Raw genomic sequence first — 19,407 nt, forward strand, 5'->3', positions numbered from 1 at the left:
AAACCACCCCATCTGGCACCAACAATCACTCCACGGTCCAAGTCACTTAGATCACATTTCTTCCCCCATTCTGATGTTTAGTTGGAACAGCAACGGAATCTCTTGACCTCGTCTGCATGCTTTTACGCAGTTGTGTTGCTGCCACTTGATTGGCTGATTAGGTATTTGTATGAGTGTACCTAATAAAGTGGCCACTGAGTGTGAGTTTTAACACAGAACATAGAAACCTACAGCACGTTACAGGCCCTTCGGCCCACAATGTTGTTCCATTCATGTAACCTACTCTAGAGACTGCTCAGAATTTCCCTACCGCATGGCCCTCTATTTTTCTAAGCTCCATGTATCTATCTAAGAGTCTCTTAAAAGACCCTATTCCATGCACCCACCACTCTCTGTGTGAAAAACTTACCTCCAAGTACCTATTTCCAAGCACCTTACCTCCAAGTACCTACTTCAAGATTCAAGTCACTTTTATTGTCATTTCAACCATAACTGCTGGTACAGTACAGTAAAAACGAAACGACGATCCTCCAGGACCATGGGGCTACATGAAACAACACTAAACTACAGAAGCTCTTACCCCTTGTATCTACTTCCAAGCACCTTAAAACTATGCCCCCTTGTGTTAGCCATTTTAGGCCTGGGAAAAAGCCTCTGGCTATCCACATGATCAATGCCCCCTCATCATCTTCTCCACCTCTATCAGGTCACCCGTCACTCCAAGGAGAAAAGGCCAAGTTCACTCAACCTATAAGGCATGCTCTCCAATCTAGGCAACATCCTTGTAAATCTCCTCTGCACCCTTTCTATAGTATCCACATCCTTCCTGCAATGAGGTGACTAGAACTGAGCACAGTACTCCAAGTGGGGTCTGTAACATTACCTCTCGGCTCTTGAACTCAATCACATGGTTGATGAATGTCAAATCACTGTACGCCTTCTTAACAACCTGCGCAGCCGCTTTGAGTGTCCTATGGACACAGACCCCAAGATCTCTCAGATCCTTCACACTGCCAAGAGTCTAACATTATACTCTGCCTTCAAATTTGACCTACCAAAATGAACCACTTCACACTTATCTGGGTTGAACTCCATCTGCCACTTCTCAGGCCAGTTCTGAATTCTATTGATGTCCCACTGTCACCTCCGTCAACCCTCCAGACTATCCACTCCCAACCTTAGCAAACTTACTAACCCACCCTCATCCAGCTCATTTATAAAAATCACGAAGAGGAAGGGTCCCAGAACCCTGCAGAACACCACTGGTCACATACCCCCATGCAGAATACAAACTGCCTACAACCACCCTTTGCCCTCTGTGGGCAAACCAATTCTGGATCCATAAAGCAAGGTCTCTTTGGATCCCATGCCACACTTTCTGAAGGAGCTTTGCATGGGGAACCTTATGGGAAATCCATATACACTACATCTACTGCTCTACCTTCATCAATATGTTTTCTTACATCCTCAAAGAATTCAATCAGGCTCAAAAGGCATGGCCTGCCCTTGACAAAGCCACGCTGACGATCCCTAATCAGATTATTTAATGGGAAAAGAGAGCAAAAATAGTGTTCATGGACCCTTCAGAAATCTGATGGCGGAGGGGAAGAAGTTGTTAAAAAGTTGAGAGTGTGTCTTCAGACTCTGGCACCTCTTTCTGGATGGTAATAATGAGAAGAGATCATGTGCTTTCCCTGAAAGGCGAGGTGACTTAGGTGCCAAAAAAAACTTCCGGGAGCAAGTGGGAAAAGTGAAATAGTTGACGTGCCAGTTGAGAAACCGCTGAGTGGGCCTGAGCAAGAGAGAAGTGATTTACCTGGTTGGCAATGAAGGGGGGTGGGTTTAAACCTGGGGAAAGTCTCTTAAACATGGATGATTGGGATAAGATCCAACATTTTCTACCTCTGTCTCTTCTCCTTGCTCCCTTTCTCTGCCTTATCCTTCATTGTCAAGGATTAACATTATTCACCATATACAGTTACATGTATTAGGGATTTGCTGTGGTGTGTCGGTGCAACATATATAGAGAATAAAGAATTCTACAAAGATAAGTTAGAAGTGAGTAGTGAGTAAGCAGTCATCAATCCCAGGGGATCGTGGGTCTGCGCTTCTAGAGGACTGTGTCCTCCCCGGGAGGTAGGCCTGGGTGGGAAGGTTTGCAGACCAGCTGTTGCCCACACAGTGGGTTCCGTCTCTACGTCACCGATGCAGTCCAAGGGAAGGGCAAGCGCCGATACAGCTTGGCACCAGTGTCGTCGCAGAGGCTGCCAGAGTGAAGTTGTAAACAACATCAAACTTACTTCAGGACCCCGGCTCCAGATTCCTTCCTCGGGGTTTACCCCCGAAGCCTTTCCCATGGGTGGGTACGGCCACAAGGCAGTTTCCTTTCTCCTCGTTCCCTTCTTCCATGGATAGGGAATTAAATGTGCGTAAATATATAAATACTAGTATGTCATCAGCACAACAGAATTTGCAGACGCTGGGAATCCGAAGTAACACACACAGAGTGCTGGAGGAACTCAGGTCAGGCAGCATCGATGGAAACGAATAAAGAGACAATGCTTTGGGCCAAAGTTTTCATCCCAAAACATTGACTCTGTATTCCTTTCCATAGATGCTGCCTGACCCACTGAATAGCAGCATGGATTTACAAAGTAAATAACATTAAAAAAGATGGTTTGCAGTGTTTACAGTGCAGTGACTGAGGTAACAGATAGAGAGGGAGGGGGGGCTAACTAGAATGGTTGACCTCTCTTTGTAGATTCTGTTCCCTCCATCCAATCTCCTACCTCCCTTACTCCTTCCCCTCGGCACAGTCCTCCCTCTCCTGTTCTCCTGCCCCTCCACCTCTCCTCCTCTTACCCTCGGTCTGGCCCTTTCCCAGTCCTATAGCGGGCACCGCCTCACCTCGTCAGTCGGTTCACACTCCAGGAGGTGTGCGCCGTACTCCAGCATGGCGGCCTTCTTGCAGGCTGGGGCTGTTCGAGGTACAACCACGTACGAGGGAATTCCTGAGGGGGTTCGAAGGTGTCGTTGTGAATGGTTGGAAACGCAGTGAGGAAGGAGATTGAGGTCATTAGATGAATTACCTGGCCCTCCTTCTGCAAGGCAGGGACCCCATCCTCCCTCCTCCTCCTCCCTCAGTATCTCCTTCGCAAACCCTCCCCTTCACAGCACTCCCTTCCCTAACCCCTCCCTCCTCTTCCTATAACCCCTCCTTCCCCTTCCTCTAACCCACTCCTTTGCCAATCCCCCAACCTCTTTCTCTAACCCCCGCTTCTCCAATCCACTTCTCCCCTTCCTCTAACCCCCCAATTCCCTTCCTCCCCTCCTCTAAATCCCCCTTTCCTCCTTTCACCTAACCCCTTCCTTCCTCAATTCCCTTCCCTCCCCAAACCCGTTCCTCTAACCCCTCATCCCTGCTCCCTCTTCTAAACCCCTTCCTGCCCTCCTCTAACCCCCTTCCTTTCTCCAATCCACCTCCCTCCTAGCCTATAAACCCCCACCCCAGTCCCCCTCCCTCCCTTCCCCTAACCCCTTCACTAATCCTCCCTAAACTTCCTTCCTTAACCCCCTGAATGCCTTCCTTAAACCTCTTTCCCTCCCTCCTTCCCCAACTCCTCCCTCCCTCAAAGCCCCTCTCCATCCTCTCCCCAAAGCCCTCCTCTCCCATCACCTAAACCCCTCCCTCTCTCCTCTAACCCTCTCCCTCCTGTTCCCGTAATATTTCCCTCCCTCTCCCAATCCCCTCCTTCTCTCCTTCAACAGGGCAATGCCTATATCATTACAGCAAATGATGTTTGTTCTGGATGAAAAGTGCCTGTGTGCCTACAGTGAACAAAGGCCTCTACTCTGGCTAATGAAGTGACCCTGTACAGTAGGACAGTGAATGAGCCACATCTCAGATAGGCAAACACATTGAGTTTGAAGGAGTTCATTTTGGTAGGTCTAATTTGAAGACAGAATATAATATTAATGGTAAGACTCTTACCATTACCAGTGTGGAGAATCAGCAAAATCTTAGGGTCCGTGACCATAGGACACTCAAAGCTGCTGTGCAGGTTGACAGTGTTGTTAAGAAGGTATATGGTGCGTTGGCCTTCATCAACCGTGTGATTGAGTTCAAGAGCCGAGAGGTAACGTTATAGCTATACAAGATCTTGGTCAGACCCCACTTGGAGTACTGTGCTCAGTTCTGGTCACCTTTCTACAGGAAGGATGTGGGAACTATAGAGAGTGCCGAGGAGACTGGATTGGAGAGCGTGCCTTATGAGAATAGGTTGAGTGAACTTTTGGCCTTTTCTCCTAGGAGCGAAGGAGGATGAGAGATTATCTGATAGAGGTGTATAAGATGATGAGAGGCATTGATCATCTGGATAGCCAGAGGCTTTTCCCAGGGTTGAAATAGCTAACACGAGGGGGCAGAGTTTTAAGGTGCTTGGAAGTAGGTACAAGGGGGATGTAGGTACTCGGAGGTAAATTTTCCCAGAGAGTGGTGGGTGCGAGGAATGCACTGCCAGCGACGGTGGTAGAGACGGATACAGTAGGGTCTTTTAATAGACTCTTAGATAGGTACATGGAGCTTAGAAAAAGAGAGGGCTATGCCGTAGGCAGCTTCTAGAGTAGGTTACGTGGTTGGTACAACATTGTGGGCTGAAGGGCCTGTAATGAGCTGTAGGTTTCTACGTTCTATGAAGGAATGTGCAGTGACATCCAGTCACAGCTTATGGGACAATGGAACAGGGCCAGAGCAGGCAGTTAAAGGGATGAGGGGCGTTCCTTCTGTCATCCCATTACCCGGATCTCTATGACTCAGTGCACTGAGCTCCAGTACTGGTGCCACTGTATACAATGGGGCCGACTTCTCACACTGTACAACACCGCGGTGCGGGAAAGGTTAGCCTCCACACCTTTCATTCGAGCAGCGAGGGCCAGCGCTTGTCCATGGTTGCCACTGCTGTGGGTCACCGCCGCTCGGGCTTGGAGGCCTTCCTGCCCCCCCTCAGCGAGGCCGGACACCGCATTCAGGGCTCCTCGGATCTGCAATGACACAACCCGATCAGCTCGCGGCTGGACGCAAAACCAAAGCGCTAGTCCTCATTTTCCAATCCCTCCCGGACCAGTCCCCATGGCCTTCCCTAGCCCTAAAGTTCCAGAGATCCCGGCACTCCTCAGCTGTCTGGGCCCCTGAGCTCAAGAGTTCCCCTTCACCAGGCTCTCTGCTTTGTTTAAAACCAAAATCTTTTCCCGAGTAAGACACAGGAGCAGAATTAGGCCATTCAGCCCATCGAGTCTGCTCAGCTTCTCCAACACTCCTGCTTTCCCCCGTAACCTCACCAATTAAGAACCTATCACCCCCACTTTAAATTTACCCAATGACAGCCTCCACAGACTCTTTACTCTCTGGCTAAAGAAATTCCGCCTTATCTGCTTGAAAGGGACGCCCTTCTACTCTGACCCTGTGCCCTTTGGTCCTAGATTCCCCCACTATCAGAAACATTCACTCCGCATCCACTCTGTCTTGGCCTTTCAATATTTGATGAGTCTAGTGAGATCCCCCCCCCCCCCCCATCAACCAGCGAGTACAGGTCCAGGGGCACCAAACGCTCCTTGTACATTAACCCATTAACTCCTGGGATCATTCTCGCAATCCTTTTCTCCACCTTCTAAACTGCCAGCCCATCCTTTCTTAGATTAGACTGCAAGTGTAGACTTTCCAATGCCTTATGAAGCCTCAGCATAACATCCTTGCTTTTATATTCTAGCCCTCTGGAAATGAACGCCAGCATTGCATTTGCCTTCCTCACCACTGACTCAACTGTTAGGGAATCCGGCATAAGGACTCCTATCATCCCTTTGCATTTTGGATTTCTGAATTTGCTCCCTGCTTGGAAAATATTCTGTGCCTTTATCCTTGTACTGAAGTGCAGGACCATACAGTGCATTCCACCTGCCACGTTTTTTACCAATTCCACTAATCTGCCCAAGGCCTCAGCTTCCCTAGCTCCGACTGCCCCTCCATCTATCTCCGCAAATTTGGCCACAAAGCCATCAATTCTATTATCCAAATCAGGTTCGAGTTAGTTCAATTTAATTGTTATTTAACCGTACACGAATACAGCCAAATATAACAGTGATACTCTGGGGCCAAGTTTCAGAACACAATATCAACAGTCATACACAGCACACGGTACGCATCGCACATGGAAGATAGCAGTAAACATACAGACCCACAAAAATATATAATATAGCCCAAGTGCCTGAGTGTCTTGATCTGTAGATTGAAGATGCACGGATATTGTCAGCAATGACAAGTCCCCAGCAGGTTACTGGTGCAGCCACAGGCAAACACAATCCAGCTTATCTGCCAGCGAGCGAACACTGGAGAGCAGCATCGACGGGAAGGGGCAGCCCCCCAACCCAGCAGGGATTCCTTTGGTTGGACCCAGAGTGGCAGTTGCGACCAAGCATGCCACCGTCTCACCGAATATTGACCTAATTCACTATACATAAAGATTGACACACAGCCAAAGTGCAAGAGAAATCCTCCATTTGCCTTCAAAGAATCACAGAGGTGTCCTACCTTGAAGGATCCCGTTTTCTGGAAAAGTTCGCACTTAAGGAAGACCTGCCGCTCTGCCCAACGGTCCAGGGTGGAGTTGGTGAGGATAGGGGTTCGGTGGACTAGGCCACTGATGGCGGCCTGAGCCTTCTGCACGCTGGCCAGAGAGATGCAATACTGGGGGAGCATCCTGCCTAGAACGACTAGAAGTGAAAAGACATTGTGAATCAGCGGTAGGCCACTTGGCCGCTTTGGACCTACCCTGCCCGTCAATAAGATAAGAGTCTACTCTGCACCATTTTCTTGCACGTTCAAAAGTCTGTTTGTTTCTGCTTTGAAAACAGACCATAAGACCGTAAAACACAGGAGCAGAATTGGGCCATTTGGCCCATCGAGTCTGTCTGCCATTCTATCCCAGCAGATTCATTAACCCCCCCCTCAACCCCATTCTCTTGCCTTTGCCTGTAACTTTTGACCCCCTCAGGGACCAATCATACAAACCCTCTCACTCAGAGGATTCCAATGATTAACCACCTTCAGGGGGATAATTTCTTCTTAACACACTGGCCTTTGTTAGTCAGGGCACTGAGTATAGGAGCTGGGTGGGACGCGATGTTGCAGTTGTACAAGCCGGCGCATTATGTAAAGTTTAGTCACCCTGTTACAGGTAAGGTTTCAATAAGCTGTTAATGACTGCGACTTCAGAAAGGGTAAGATGAGGGAACAGCTACCAGTCCTCATAGAGGGATCAGAAGTGGAGAGAGTGAGCAGTTTCAAGTTCCTGAGTGTCAACATCTCCGAGGATCTAACTTGGACCCAACATATCGATGCAGTAACAAATAAGGCATGACAGAGGCTTCTCCAGCCCTGTATCTCTTTCATCAATCAATTTCCCAGCTTATCATCCCCGCCCCCCACTTTTCCAGTTTCACCTATCAGCTTTTGTTTCTCTCTCTCCCTCCCCCCCTCACCTTTTAAATCTACTCGTCTTTTTCTCTCCAGTCCTGCCAAAGGATCTCAGCCCGAAACATCGACTACACTCTTTTCCATAGAGACTGCCTGGCCCACTAAGTTCCTCCAGCATTTTATGTGCCTTGGATTTGCAGCATCTGCAGATATTCTTTTGAGTTTGATGACAGAGGCTATATTTCACGGGGAGATTTGACATGTCACCAAAGACACTCACAAATTGCTACAGGTGTACTGTGGACAGCATTCTCACTGGCTGCATCACCTTCTGGTGTCAAGGGGCAGGGTGGCTACTGCACAGGATCGAAATAAGCTGCAGAGAGTTGTAAACTCAGTCAGCTCCATCATGGGCTCCAGCCTCTGTAGCATCCAGATCATCTTCAAAGAATGATGCCTCAAAAGGTCCATCATTAGGGACCCCCATCTCCCAGGACATGCCCTCTTCTCATTGTTACCATCAAGGAGGATGTACAGGAGCCTGAAGGCACACACTCAACGATTCAGGGACAGCTTCTTCCCCTCTGCCGTCAGACTTCTGAATGGACAATAAACCCACCGCACCAGGTTGGAAATAGCTCTGAAAACGTGTAGCTCGGGTGGTGAGCAGCTGGGCTGAGTTTTGAGCAATCCATTTGCAACGTTTCAGTGTGCTGTTCACTTGTGGCGTGTCTTTTGAACGTTTGGCCTTTATATACTTATTAATCAGCTGACTGGTCATCATTACCGAAAATCAATTGTTACTAACTATGTCACTACTTGCTTTTATTTCCTTTTTTGTACTACTTATTTTTGATATATATATTTACCATAATAAAGGTTTTTTTCCATTACCATGCATTATATTGTACTGCTGCTGCAAGGTTAACAAATTTCACATCTGCTGGCGTTATTAAACCTGATTCTGATTCTCATACATAGAAATCTAAAGCACGTTACAGGCCCTTCAGCCCACAATGTTGTGCCGACCATGTAACCTACTCCAGAGACTGCCTAGAATTTCCCTAGTGCATAGCCCTCTATGTTTCTAAGCTCCATGTACTGAGTCTCTTAAAAGACCCTATTCCACCATCGTCGCTGTGAGTGCATCCCACACACCCACCACTCTCTGCGTGAAAAACTTACCCCTGACATCCCCCTTGTACCTACTTCCAAGCACCTTAAAACTGTGCCCCCACATGTTAGCCATTTCAGCCCTGGCTGTCCACACCATCAATGCCTCTCATCACCAAAGGAGAGCATTGCCAAGAATCGAGAGGCTGAGTTACAGGCAGAGGCTGGGCTATTACTTTTCAATTTGAAGATACACCAATTTGGTAACAAGCCCTTCTGGCCCAAAGACCTCTCACTTGCCCAATTACATCCACGTGACCTTTTGGAAGGTGGGGGGAGACCGGGGCACCCGGAGGAAACCTGCTCGGACACCACCCTGGTAAAACTGACCCGGGGTCGCTGGTGCTGGGAGAGGGTTGATCACTCCCTCCTCACCGCCCCCTCCTCACCGTCCCTCTCGCAAAACAGTGCTCCCTCAGCCCCTGTCAGTTTGCAGGATGAGTTTCCTGGCTACGCCGAGGGAGCGCTGACGCGAAAACCTCCCTACGCCGAGCAGCCACCCTGCTATTGATAGATTGTGGGTGGGGGGGGCGTGTAACGACGGCCCCGGTAAGAAGGACCCACGAGCGGAGACGCCACCCTTACCCGCCGCTGCCCAGACCTCGGACAGAAACGCTTAACCCCGACCACTAGGCCGCAGCGTCGCCATGGAAACGCGAGGCCGGGCAGCCCCGCTTCTTCCTCCGCTCAGTTCCGCCCCCACCGGTCCGCGTGACGGTGAGGTCATTTCCGGCGCGGGGAAACCTGGAGGCAGAATGGCCATGAGTGGAGGTAGAGTCTGGAGGTCTTTGGGATACCCGGTGTCTCCGGGGGTGGGGGGGGGGGGGAGAGGGGGTATGGGGGTATGTGAAGGGGGCGCGGAAAGAGAACGATGGGGACAGACTTGCCTTCAGAGATTCAGCGGAGCAAGAGCTGGGGAAGCAGCGTCCATCATCAGAGATCCCCACCACCCAGGCCATGCTCCCTTCTCGCTGCCTCAGGTCCAGGAACAGTTACCACCCCTCAACCATCAGGCTCCTGAACAAAAGGGGATAACCACACTCACTACCCATCATTGAGATGTTCTCACAACCAGTAATCTCACTTACCCCATGTTCTCGTTATTTATTGCTATTTATTTATATTTACATTTGCACAGTTTGTTGTCTTCTGTACTCTGGCTGCTCTTTCATTGATCCTGTTCTATAGATTCGCTGAGGATGCCCGCAGGATCCCATATTCAAGGGGTGAAGTGAGAGTGATGAGACAGTGGGGTGAATAACCCCCCCCCCAGTAGGAGCAGGGAGTTAGGGTGTTCAGGCGGGAGAACCCTGTGGGACAGGAGTGTTCAGTAGTGACAGCCCCCTGGGTTGTGTGTTGTTCCCCTGGGTGTGACTGACCAGTGAAGGAAGGGCTTTCTGGCTGTGTCCCCGCAGATGACGAGGAGTTCGCCTGGACGGCCCCCACGGCGGCGGAGATGAAGGTGATCGAGGCTCGGCGGGAGCGTCAGGACAAGATCAGCAAGCTGATGGGGGACTACCTGCTCAAGGGCTACCGGATGCTGGCAGACTGCTGTGCGGAGTGTGGGGTGAGTACTGTAGAACTGCTGACTGAACACATCGCCGAGAGTGCTAAACCCGCTGAATAAACAGTGACCCTGTACAGTCACACAGTGAGTGACCCTCACCCTGAATAAACAGTGACTCTGTACAGTTACACAGAGACTGACCCTCACCCTGAATAAACAGTGACTCTGTAAAGTTACACAGTGAGTGACCCTCACCCTGAATAAACAGTGACTCTGTACAGTTATACAGTGAGTGACCCTCACCCTGAATAAACAGTGACTGTACAGTTATACAGTGAGTGACCCTCACCCTGAATAAACAGTGACTCTGTACAGTTACACAGTGAGTGAACCTCACCATGAATAAACAGTGACTCTGTACAGTTACACAGTGAGTGACCCTCACCCTGAATAAACAGTGACTCTGTACAGTTACACAGCGAGTGACCCTCACCCTGAATAAACAGTGACTCTGTACAGTTACACAGTGAGTGACCCTCGCCCTGAATAAACAGTGACCCTGTACAGTTACACAGTGAGTGACCCTCACCCTGAATAAACAGTGACTCTGTACAGTTACAGAGAGTGACCCTCACCCTGAATAAACAGTGACTGTACAGTTACACAGTGAGTGACCCTCACCCTGAATAAACAGTGACTCTGTACAGTTACACAGTGACTGACCCTCACCCTGAATAAACAGTGACTCTGTACAGTTACACAGTGACTGACCCTCACTCTGAATAAACAGTGACTCTGTGCAGTTACAGTGAGTGACCCTCACCCTGAATAAACAATGACTCTGTACAGTTACACAGTGAGTGACCCTCACCCTGAATGAACAGTAACTCTGTACAGTTACACAGTGACCCTCACCCTGAATAAACAGTGACCCTGTACAGTTACAGTGAGTGACCCTCACCCTGAATGAACAGTAACTCTGTACAGTTACACAGTGACCCTCACCCTGAATAAACAGTGACCCTGTACAGTTACAGTGAGTGACCCTCACCCTGAATAAACAGTGACTCTGTACAGTTACACAGTGACCCTCACCCTGAATAAACAGTAACTCTGTAGAGTTAGCCAGTGAGTGACCCTCACCCTGAATAAACAGTGACTCTGTACAGTTATACAGTGAGTGACCCTCACCCTGAATAAACAGTGACTCTGTACAGTTACACAGTGAGTGAACCTCACCCTGAATAAACAGTGACTCTGTACAGTTACACAGTGAGTGACCCTCACCCTGAATAAACAGTGACTCTGTACAGTTACATAGAGTGACCCTCACCCTGAATAAACAGACTCTGTACAGTTACACAGTGAGTGACCCTCACCCTGAATAAACAGTGACCCTGTACAGTTACACAGTGAGTGACCCTCACCCTGAATAACCAGTGACTCTGTACAGTTACACAGTGACCCTCACACTGAATAAACAGTGACTCTGTACAGTTACAGTGAGTGACCCTCACCCTGAATAAACAGTGACTCTGTACAGTTACAGTGAGTGACCCTCACCCTGAATAAACAGTGACTCTGTACAGTTACACAGTGAATGACCCTCACCCTGAATGAACAGTGACTCTGTACAGTTACAGTGAGTGACCCTCACCCTGAATAAACAGTAAAAAGTGAGATCACTGGTTGTTGGAACATCTCAGTGGATGGGCAAGTGTGTGAAGTTATCCCCGTTTGTTCGGGAGCCTGATGGTTGAGGGGTAGTAACTGTTCCTGAACCTGGTGGTGCGAGTCCTGAGGCTCCTGTACCTTCTACCTGATGGTTGAGGGGTGGTAACTGTCCCTGAACCTGGTGGTGTGAGTCCTGAGGCTCCTGTACCTTCTACCTGATGGTTGAGGGGTAGTAACTGTTCCTGAACCTGGTGGTGCGAGTCCTGAGGCTCCTGTACCTCCTTCCTGATGGTTGAGGGGTAGTAACTGTTCCTGAACCTGGTGGTGCAAGTCCTGAGGCTCCTGTACCTTCTACCTGATGGTTGAGGGGTGGTAACTGTCCCTGAACCTGGTGGTGCGAGTCCTGAGGCTCCTGTACCTTCTACCTGATGGCAGCAGTGAGAAGAGAGCACGGCCTGGGTGCTGGGGGTCTCTGATGACGGACGCTGCTTTCCTACGACAGCGTTTCATGTAGATGTGCTCAGTGGTTGGGAGGGCTTTACCCGTGATCTAGTGGGCTGAGTCCCCTACCGTCTGTAGGGTTTTCCACACAAAGGCATGCAGTCAATAAAGTCTCCACTACAGATCTGTAGATGTTTGTTAAAGTTTAGATTCTCTGGAGACTTCTCGGGAAGTGGAGGCGCTGCAGAGCTTTCTTCGCAGTTGCTCTTGCGAGCTGGGTCCAAGTCGGGTCCTCTTAAGTAGTAACGCCCAGCCATTTGCAGTCACTCACCTTTCCCTGCCTTCGATGAGGACTGGCTCCTGGATCGGAGGTCGGACAGAGCCAGGTCGTCGGCTCCGTGAGGGAGGGACTCTTCCTGCTGTTCCGCCCCCCCTCCGTTCACCCGACTTCCGCCACTTGGGAGGTCTGGGACCTGTGAAGGGCAGGAGGAAGCCCCCGGGAGTGGGGGTGGGGTGAAAGGATGGTTCACTCTGAAAATGAGGGCCAGGGGTCTCGGACATTGCTCGGATCTTGGGATGTTCCATGATCCTGTTACCACCAGGTTAATTTGTGAATCTGGATTTGAAAAGTGGGCTGGAAATGGGGCAAAGCTAGGGCGCTTCTCGTTGGAGAGCAGGAGGACGAGAGGTGACTTGAGAGGGTGTGTACCAGATGATAAGAAGCATGCACCTCCAGATATCTCCCATCCATGCCGGGTCTCTGAAACATCCCAGGGCAGAAATAGCTAATACCGGGGGGATAGTGTGAAGGTTTTGAGAGAAATTATCGAGGTGGGGTGCTTCAGATGTAAGTATTTCTGCAGAGTTGTGGGAGCCTGTAATGCACTGCCAGGGGTGGTGGTAGCCGCCAGTATTTTGGGTACGTTTAAGATTTGGGTAAGATTACCTTAGTTTGTGACGCTGTTACGAACTGTAACAATTTAGAAAATGAACCAGCAGCAACAGAGTTCACACTTGGGAGTCTTGTTTTGATGTTAAAACCACTATCTTTATTAGTATCTACTTATAATATTTCAACTTAACCAAGGTAAACAACAGTTCACAGTGTTAAGTGCATAAATGTGTGTAAATATAACTCCCAAACTATTGAGCGTGGGCTTAGAGTCTTGAGACGGTAAAGGATGGAGGTTCAGTAATCCAAGGAATAAATGATGGGAGAGAGATATTTGTAATCCAAGGTAAAGCGCAGAGAGAAGGCAATTGCGGCGAATGCCACAGATTCCACGGCGGTAATTAATGAATATCAGTGGTGGAAGATCCTCCGTCGAGCCGTTCCAAATCCACACACGAATTCCCCCCAGAGTGATCTGTCACAGGGATGTTGTCCGCAAGGGGTTACCACTTAACCTACCCAGGCAAGGGTTAACTTGGAGTGGTCCCACAGGACGTTCCTAAATCCACTCCTATGGATTATACAGAGTGACAGCCAGACATTCAATGTGCACTAGATCGATAATCGACCCACCCAGTGGGTATAGCAGAGTTCCAAATTCCCCAGCTTCGACAGGCCGGAGCTGCTACCCTTCTCCGGGTTCGCTGCATTCCCTCTCTCTTCTTCTGACTGTCTGTGTCCTTGTTTTAAAGGTCAGCGAGTCAGTCAGTGAGCAACATCACAGTCCTGCCTCACTGAAGCACCCTTTTAAAGCGATAGTCCACAGTAAACGGAACCTGCGGGTTCATGACAACGCATGTATCGAAACACAGCGTTTCTGCTCAGTCGGATCAGTGAGCGTTAAGCTGGGCGGCCCCCGCGGGCGTTGCCACGCCTCCCCGCGTGTCCTCGACACGCTAAGCTTTGGAATGAGGTTGGGGGGGGGTCAAGCACTCGCGGGAAACCCACGCGGAGACTCCTTCCGGGCAGCAGCAGAGCGGGACCCCGAGGGGTGACCGCGGGCTCTGCGGCCATGTTAACGCTGACCGCGCTGCACGTGGATGAGGGAAAGACCAGAGGGCTGGGCAGTGGGTTAGATTGATCTTGAAGTAGGTGAAAGGGCCAGTACAATGTTGTGGGCTGAAGGGCCTGTACTGTACGGCAGCGTTCAATGCGCTAAAGATGGAGTGAGGTCTCTGACTCAGCAACAGGCTCGTTAGGGCTGAAGTGGTTCTTCTGGTGGTTGGCTTCATGGGTAATTTGTTCAACACACACAAAATGCTGGAGGAACTCAGCAGGCCAGGCAGCGTCTGTTAGTTAAAGTCTGTCCCGAGCCTTATAGGCTCATCAGGCCGGTGCTGATGCCGGTTTCCGTGGCGCGAAGCGACTGGGAGTACAAGACCTCCCCCCGGATAGGACGCCAGTCTATCGCGAGATTAACCCCCAGCATTTTGCCGGTACCCACTTTCAGCTGGGTGGACCGGAGCAGTGTGTGGTTAAGTGTGCCTTGCTCAAGGATACAACACGCTGCCTCGGCTGAGGCTCGAACTCACGAACTTCAGATCGCCAGTCCAACACCTTAACCACTTGGCCGCGCGCCACACTGTGGAAAAGAGTAAACTGTCGACGTCTCGGGCCGAGACCCTTCAGCAGGACTGGAGAGAAAAGGCTGAGGAGCAGATTTAAAGGAGGTGGGGGAGAGAAACACGATGGGACAGGTGAAACCGGGAGGGGGCAGGATGGAGTACAGAGCTGGGAAGTCGACTGGTGAAAGAGATACAGGGCTGGAGAAGGGGGAATATGATAGGTGAGGACAGAAGGTCGTGGAAGAAAGGAAGGGGTGAGGAGATAAGGTAAGACAGGGAAGTGAGAATGAGGAATGGTGTAGGAGAGGTCGGGGTGGGGGAGTGGTTGTGTTTTACCAGAAGTTCATGCCATCAGGTTGGAGGCTGACCAAACAAGGCGTTACTCCTCCAACCTGAGTGTTCCCAATGATGGAAGAGGCCGTGGGACTGACATATCAGAAAGGGGAGAGGAATTAAAATGGGTGGCGGCTGGGAGAGCCCACTTTCCTCTGGCAGACGGAGCTTACGAGTCGCCCGTTCCCCTCCGCAGACCGTCCTTCTCCAGGACAAGAAGCAGAAAAGTTACTGTGTGGCCTGCCAGGAGCTGAACTCCGACGTGGACAAAGACAACCCAGGTAAGGGGAGACTCCTTCGGCGCGACCACGGGCGGATTATGCTCGGGCTGCTCCTCGAGCATCGCGGGGCGCTGCGTTTGCGCGGGAGGAGAGTGAAGCATTGGGGAGGGTGTCGGAGCTTGGCGAGCCTCGGTTGGTTCATTAGCTGCGGGGTGGGGGTGGGGGAGTTGGACAAACTGTTTCCTCGGAGCATCAGAGGCCGAGGGGTGATCTGCTAGTGGTGTAGAAAACTTTGAAGTTTATTATCTTTCCTTTATTAATCTTTTTATCGATTTAAAAAGAACATATATACAAACAAGAGGAGAATTATCTCAAATATATCAATAACAATAGACAAGAAAGTGAAATAGACATTATCAAAATCATACATAGTATTAAACTAATATGTAATATATGGTAAAAAAGACAACTAATTCTCTTATCAATTCATGGAGAGAAAATAAGAATAAAATTTTTAAATGAGGGGAAAAAAAACACACTATAGGAGAAAAGGAAAAAAAAGGGACTATTATCAGAATATTTATGTGGTATAGCCGGCCGGCGGCCCAGTGACATCGGCACTGGACTTTGGGGCAAGAGGTCCCCGGTTCAGATCCAGCCGGCCCTGTGCACGCTTTCCTCCAGTTGTGCCCCCCAGGTGGTAAACTGGTAAATCACCACGAGGCCGGTAATGTCGGGCTAGCGACTCGGCCTCGTTAAAAACTCAGACAAAACGCTAAAGAAATGGCAAGGTTCCCCTGGATGGTAGGGGGGTCTTTACTGACGGAGAAACCCTTTATTGAGGCACCGCTTTTTAAAGGTGCCCTCGTGGGCTCCTGCCCGTGATGGAGCTGCCTTGGGTTTTTACAACCCTCCGCAACTTTTTCCCCAAACCTGTGCAGCCATACCAGGGTTGGAAAATGCTCTCCTCGGTGCATCTGCAGAAATCCGCCGGAGTGAGTGGCAGCGGTGCAGTCCGTTTTATTCACCCTGTTACGCCACTGGCAGCAATGAAGGTCCCCCGTCTGCCTCTGGCCTCGGCCGTCTTCTCCATTGTGCCCCAGGTGTGCTTCAGGGTCCTCACTTCTAACTCTGTGGTACGGTGCCAAGTTGTCTTTGGTCTCCCACCTCTCCTCTGTCCTTCAGGGGTCCAGTCCAGTGCTGTCTTGATGATGGGCCTCTCATCACATTCCCAATCCATCTCTCCATAACGATTGGGGCCGTGTCAACGGGACAGGGCAAGGCATAAAAAGTCACTCTGAGCAACACGCACAAAAATGCCGGAGAAACTCAGTGAGTCAGCGTCCGCGGAGAGGAACGGAACCGTCGACATTTCAAGCCTCCGTAGGTGGCCGCCTGACCTGCTGAGTTCCTCCCGTGTTTTGTGTGCGTCGCTCAGCATCTGCAGGATCCCGTGTGTATGTAAGATGGGTATAGATAGGACAGGTGCGTGCAGGCTTCTCCCCTGCGTGCCCCTGAGACTAAACGTCGTGGGTTTGGGGTGAAAGGTGAAATATTAAGGGGGAGACTCCTCGGAGGGCAGCGCGAATGTGGAGTGAGCTGCCGGCGGCCAGAAATGGAATTAGCGAGTTCGGTTGTAACATTCAAGGGAAGTTTGGGCGGATATGAGCCGGGGCGAGGTCAGTAAGGGCTAGATGGGCTGAAAGGCCTCTCCTGGTGCTGCAATACCCTGTGATGCGTGAAATGGGAGGGGGTGGAGTGATATATTACCCTATTTAACGTACCCTCCCGAGCCGCTCATGTCCCCACGTACTGTTGCCACACACTCCCGGCCTTGTGGTGATTTACCAGTTTATCACCTGGGGGGGCATGATAGAGAAACTGCAGCCCCCCCCCACGTGGGAAGGAAGAGGAGGAACTTGATTCTCAAGTACAGGTCCATCTGACTGCTGTACGTATATACAGCCCAACACAACAACTTCTCCGGAGCACAAAACGTATATCGCACACAGGACGCCAACCAAAATATCACCGTAAATAAGTTGTAAAAATATAATTCTAAATGCCTGTAGGGCACAGGACAGGTAAACAGTAAACAGCTTGCTGTCCTAGTTCCGAGACCAGGATATTCGTTAGTCTCACAGCCCGAAGCAAGAAGCTGTTAGCCCTGAGGATCCGGTACTTCCTTCCTGATGGTTGAGGGTCAAAGAGATAGTGGGATAGTGTTAGGAGTCCTCAGAAATACTGTGGACCCCTCCGTCTGTGACGTCCCCGGTAAATGAGGAAGAGAGACCCAGACGATCTGCCTGGTCCATGGGGCGGTGATGGTGCTCTGTAGAAATGCAAGTCTAATGCATTCTTCATCCCACAGCCTTGAACCCGCAGGCGGCTCTGACGCAAGTGAGGGAGCGACAACGTCTCTACAACGGCCAGCCCGAGCAGCCATACGGGAGCCGTCCCACTCCAGACCGGCAGGTGGGGGCACCGTCTCCGGAGCTGCCCGAGCCGGTGGCTCCCTTCCTTGTCCCTCGTCCCGTGGCGCCAGACGCCTCCGCCCCCCCTCCCGCGGTCCCGGAGGCCGGCACCCCTGCCGAGGCCGAGCGGGCAGTGCTGCGGAAGATGGCTTGGGCCTGCGCCGAGCTGGAGCGGGCCGCGTCCGTCGAGTACAGCGCGCAGCTCTGCGGCCTGATCCGGAGCTGTGCCGACTCCCTGCACAGCCTGAAGCGGCTGGCGTAGGCACGGCGGTGAGGAGCGTCCCTGTCCCCTAGCCCTCCTCCCCAGCGCCAGCCTATCTCCCCCTGACCCTGCCTCCACAGGCCCTCTCCCTCTCCTGCCCCCAGTGTTGCCACACCCTGCTGATTGTTTGAAACGGTCGGTGCATCCCAATCTTCCAGGGGGCTTGACATGTGGCTGACCACACCCCCTCCCTTGGACAAACCCTCGCTCCTGCAGCACGCAATTGCCTGGATGCGTCGAGTTGCTGCTGTTTGATGCCCCAGCCCCTCCCTGAACCCCGCCGCCGTGGAAGCGGTCGTTGTAATTCCACGTCTGGGCTCCAGGGAGCAGTGCCGAGCCCACCGGCCGCTGGAAGGTGACCGTCTGAGGAGGAAGTTCCACTTCACGGGCCTCCCCACCTTGCGTGTCTTGCCCCTGGAGCGAAGGTGCCCCCCCTCCCCACCCACCCAGACATCATGTAACCAATGCTGGAAGCCCGGTTAAAAGCCGCGTTGATCTGACGAATTTAGGTTCGACTCCGGGCCAGCCACGGAACAAGCTGATAGTGGAGATTTTGGATCGGGGGATTCTAATGGAGAGCTCTGCTGTTGTACGGATGAAGGGCGTCAGTCTGCTTTACTCCCGTCCTTTGCCTGACCCGCTGAGATCCTCCAGCGATTTGTGTGCGCTGCTCTGCCGTTGTGCCGACGCTCTGACGTTTCAGAAGGAGGGTTGAGCACGGCTGTGTGGGTTTATGATAGGGACGGGAGGAAGGTGCAGTACACGTCAGTCTTTGACCTCGTACCTCCGGGTGAAGCTCCTCTCTGTGAGGGAATGCAGGCTGCCAGCCACCTGTGACGGGACGGTGCAGGGAGAACCTTAAATCATATTCTCTTTTGTCGGGGGAAGTAATTACTCTGCAAAAAAAAAAAATCAGGCCAGAGTTAAGCTGAGGCACAATGCGGTCTTGACCAAGTTCGAAGCCGATTGCGAGCTTTGGGTAGCGTCAGTGTTATACGGACATCGGCCTCTGGGATTAAGTGTTCCCACTCGTTGGAGGACAGCCGCCTGCCGAGAATGAATGTAAAGAGCAATCCTGGTTTTTGAAATTTAATTTAAGTTAATAAAAAGTTTGGATTTAAAGTTCAGAATTTATTGTCTGAGTATGTATAAAGTGGCCACTTTATTAGGTACCCCTGTGCGCTGATGCAGATTTATTTAGTGATACAGCGCGGAGTTGACCTTTCAAGTTACATCACACCAGCAACCCCAATTTAACCCTAACCTAATCATGGGACAATTTACAACAAGCAGTTCAACTACCCAGTATGTCTTTAGACTGTGAGAAGAAACTGGAA

The 19,407-nt window shown here is 50.9% G+C and overlaps 2 protein-coding genes across 5 annotated transcripts in view; one reads left to right on the forward strand and one right to left on the reverse strand.

Annotated features, from left to right (window-relative positions):
* Positions 1-9,363, reverse strand: part of srr (serine racemase) — a 22,032-nt gene extending 12,669 nt beyond the window's left edge. For all 4 annotated transcript variants that reach the window (XM_059955250.1, XM_059955249.1, XM_059955247.1 and 1 more), the window contains exons 1-4: positions 9,227-9,363; positions 6,584-6,765; positions 4,911-5,040; positions 2,908-3,011 (exon numbers count right to left, since the gene is read on the reverse strand). In XM_059955250.1, coding sequence (XP_059811233.1) covers positions 2,908-3,011; positions 4,911-5,040; positions 6,584-6,751 — 402 coding nt within the window. In that variant the 5' untranslated portion in view covers positions 6,752-6,765; positions 9,227-9,363. The remainder of the gene's footprint in view (positions 1-2,907; positions 3,012-4,910; positions 5,041-6,583; positions 6,766-9,226) is intronic.
* Positions 9,260-18,447, forward strand: znrd2 (zinc ribbon domain containing 2). The gene is made up of 4 exons (XM_059955254.1): positions 9,260-9,412; positions 10,057-10,208; positions 15,310-15,394; positions 17,706-18,447. Exons 1-4 carry the CDS (start codon positions 9,289-9,291, stop codon positions 18,068-18,070), a joined length of 726 nt encoding a protein of 241 aa, XP_059811237.1. The 5' UTR covers positions 9,260-9,288; the 3' UTR covers positions 18,071-18,447.
* Positions 18,448-19,407: the final 960 nt, after the last annotated feature.

This window comes from Hypanus sabinus, chromosome 31, assembly GCF_030144855.1.
Source record: "Hypanus sabinus isolate sHypSab1 chromosome 31, sHypSab1.hap1, whole genome shotgun sequence".
Taxonomy (NCBI): domain Eukaryota; kingdom Metazoa; phylum Chordata; class Chondrichthyes; order Myliobatiformes; family Dasyatidae; genus Hypanus; species Hypanus sabinus.

Coding starts and splice junctions, on each gene's coding strand:
- znrd2 (XM_059955254.1), top strand. CDS start 9,289: ATGGAAACGCGAGGCCGGGCAGCCCCGCTTCTTCCTCCGCTCAGTTCC. Junction 10,209..15,309: donor ACTGCTGTGCGGAGTGTGGG/GTGAGTACTGTA, acceptor TCCCCTCCGCAG/ACCGTCCTTCTCCAGGACAA. Junction 15,395..17,705: donor CGTGGACAAAGACAACCCAG/GTAAGGGGAGAC, acceptor TTCATCCCACAG/CCTTGAACCCGCAGGCGGCT.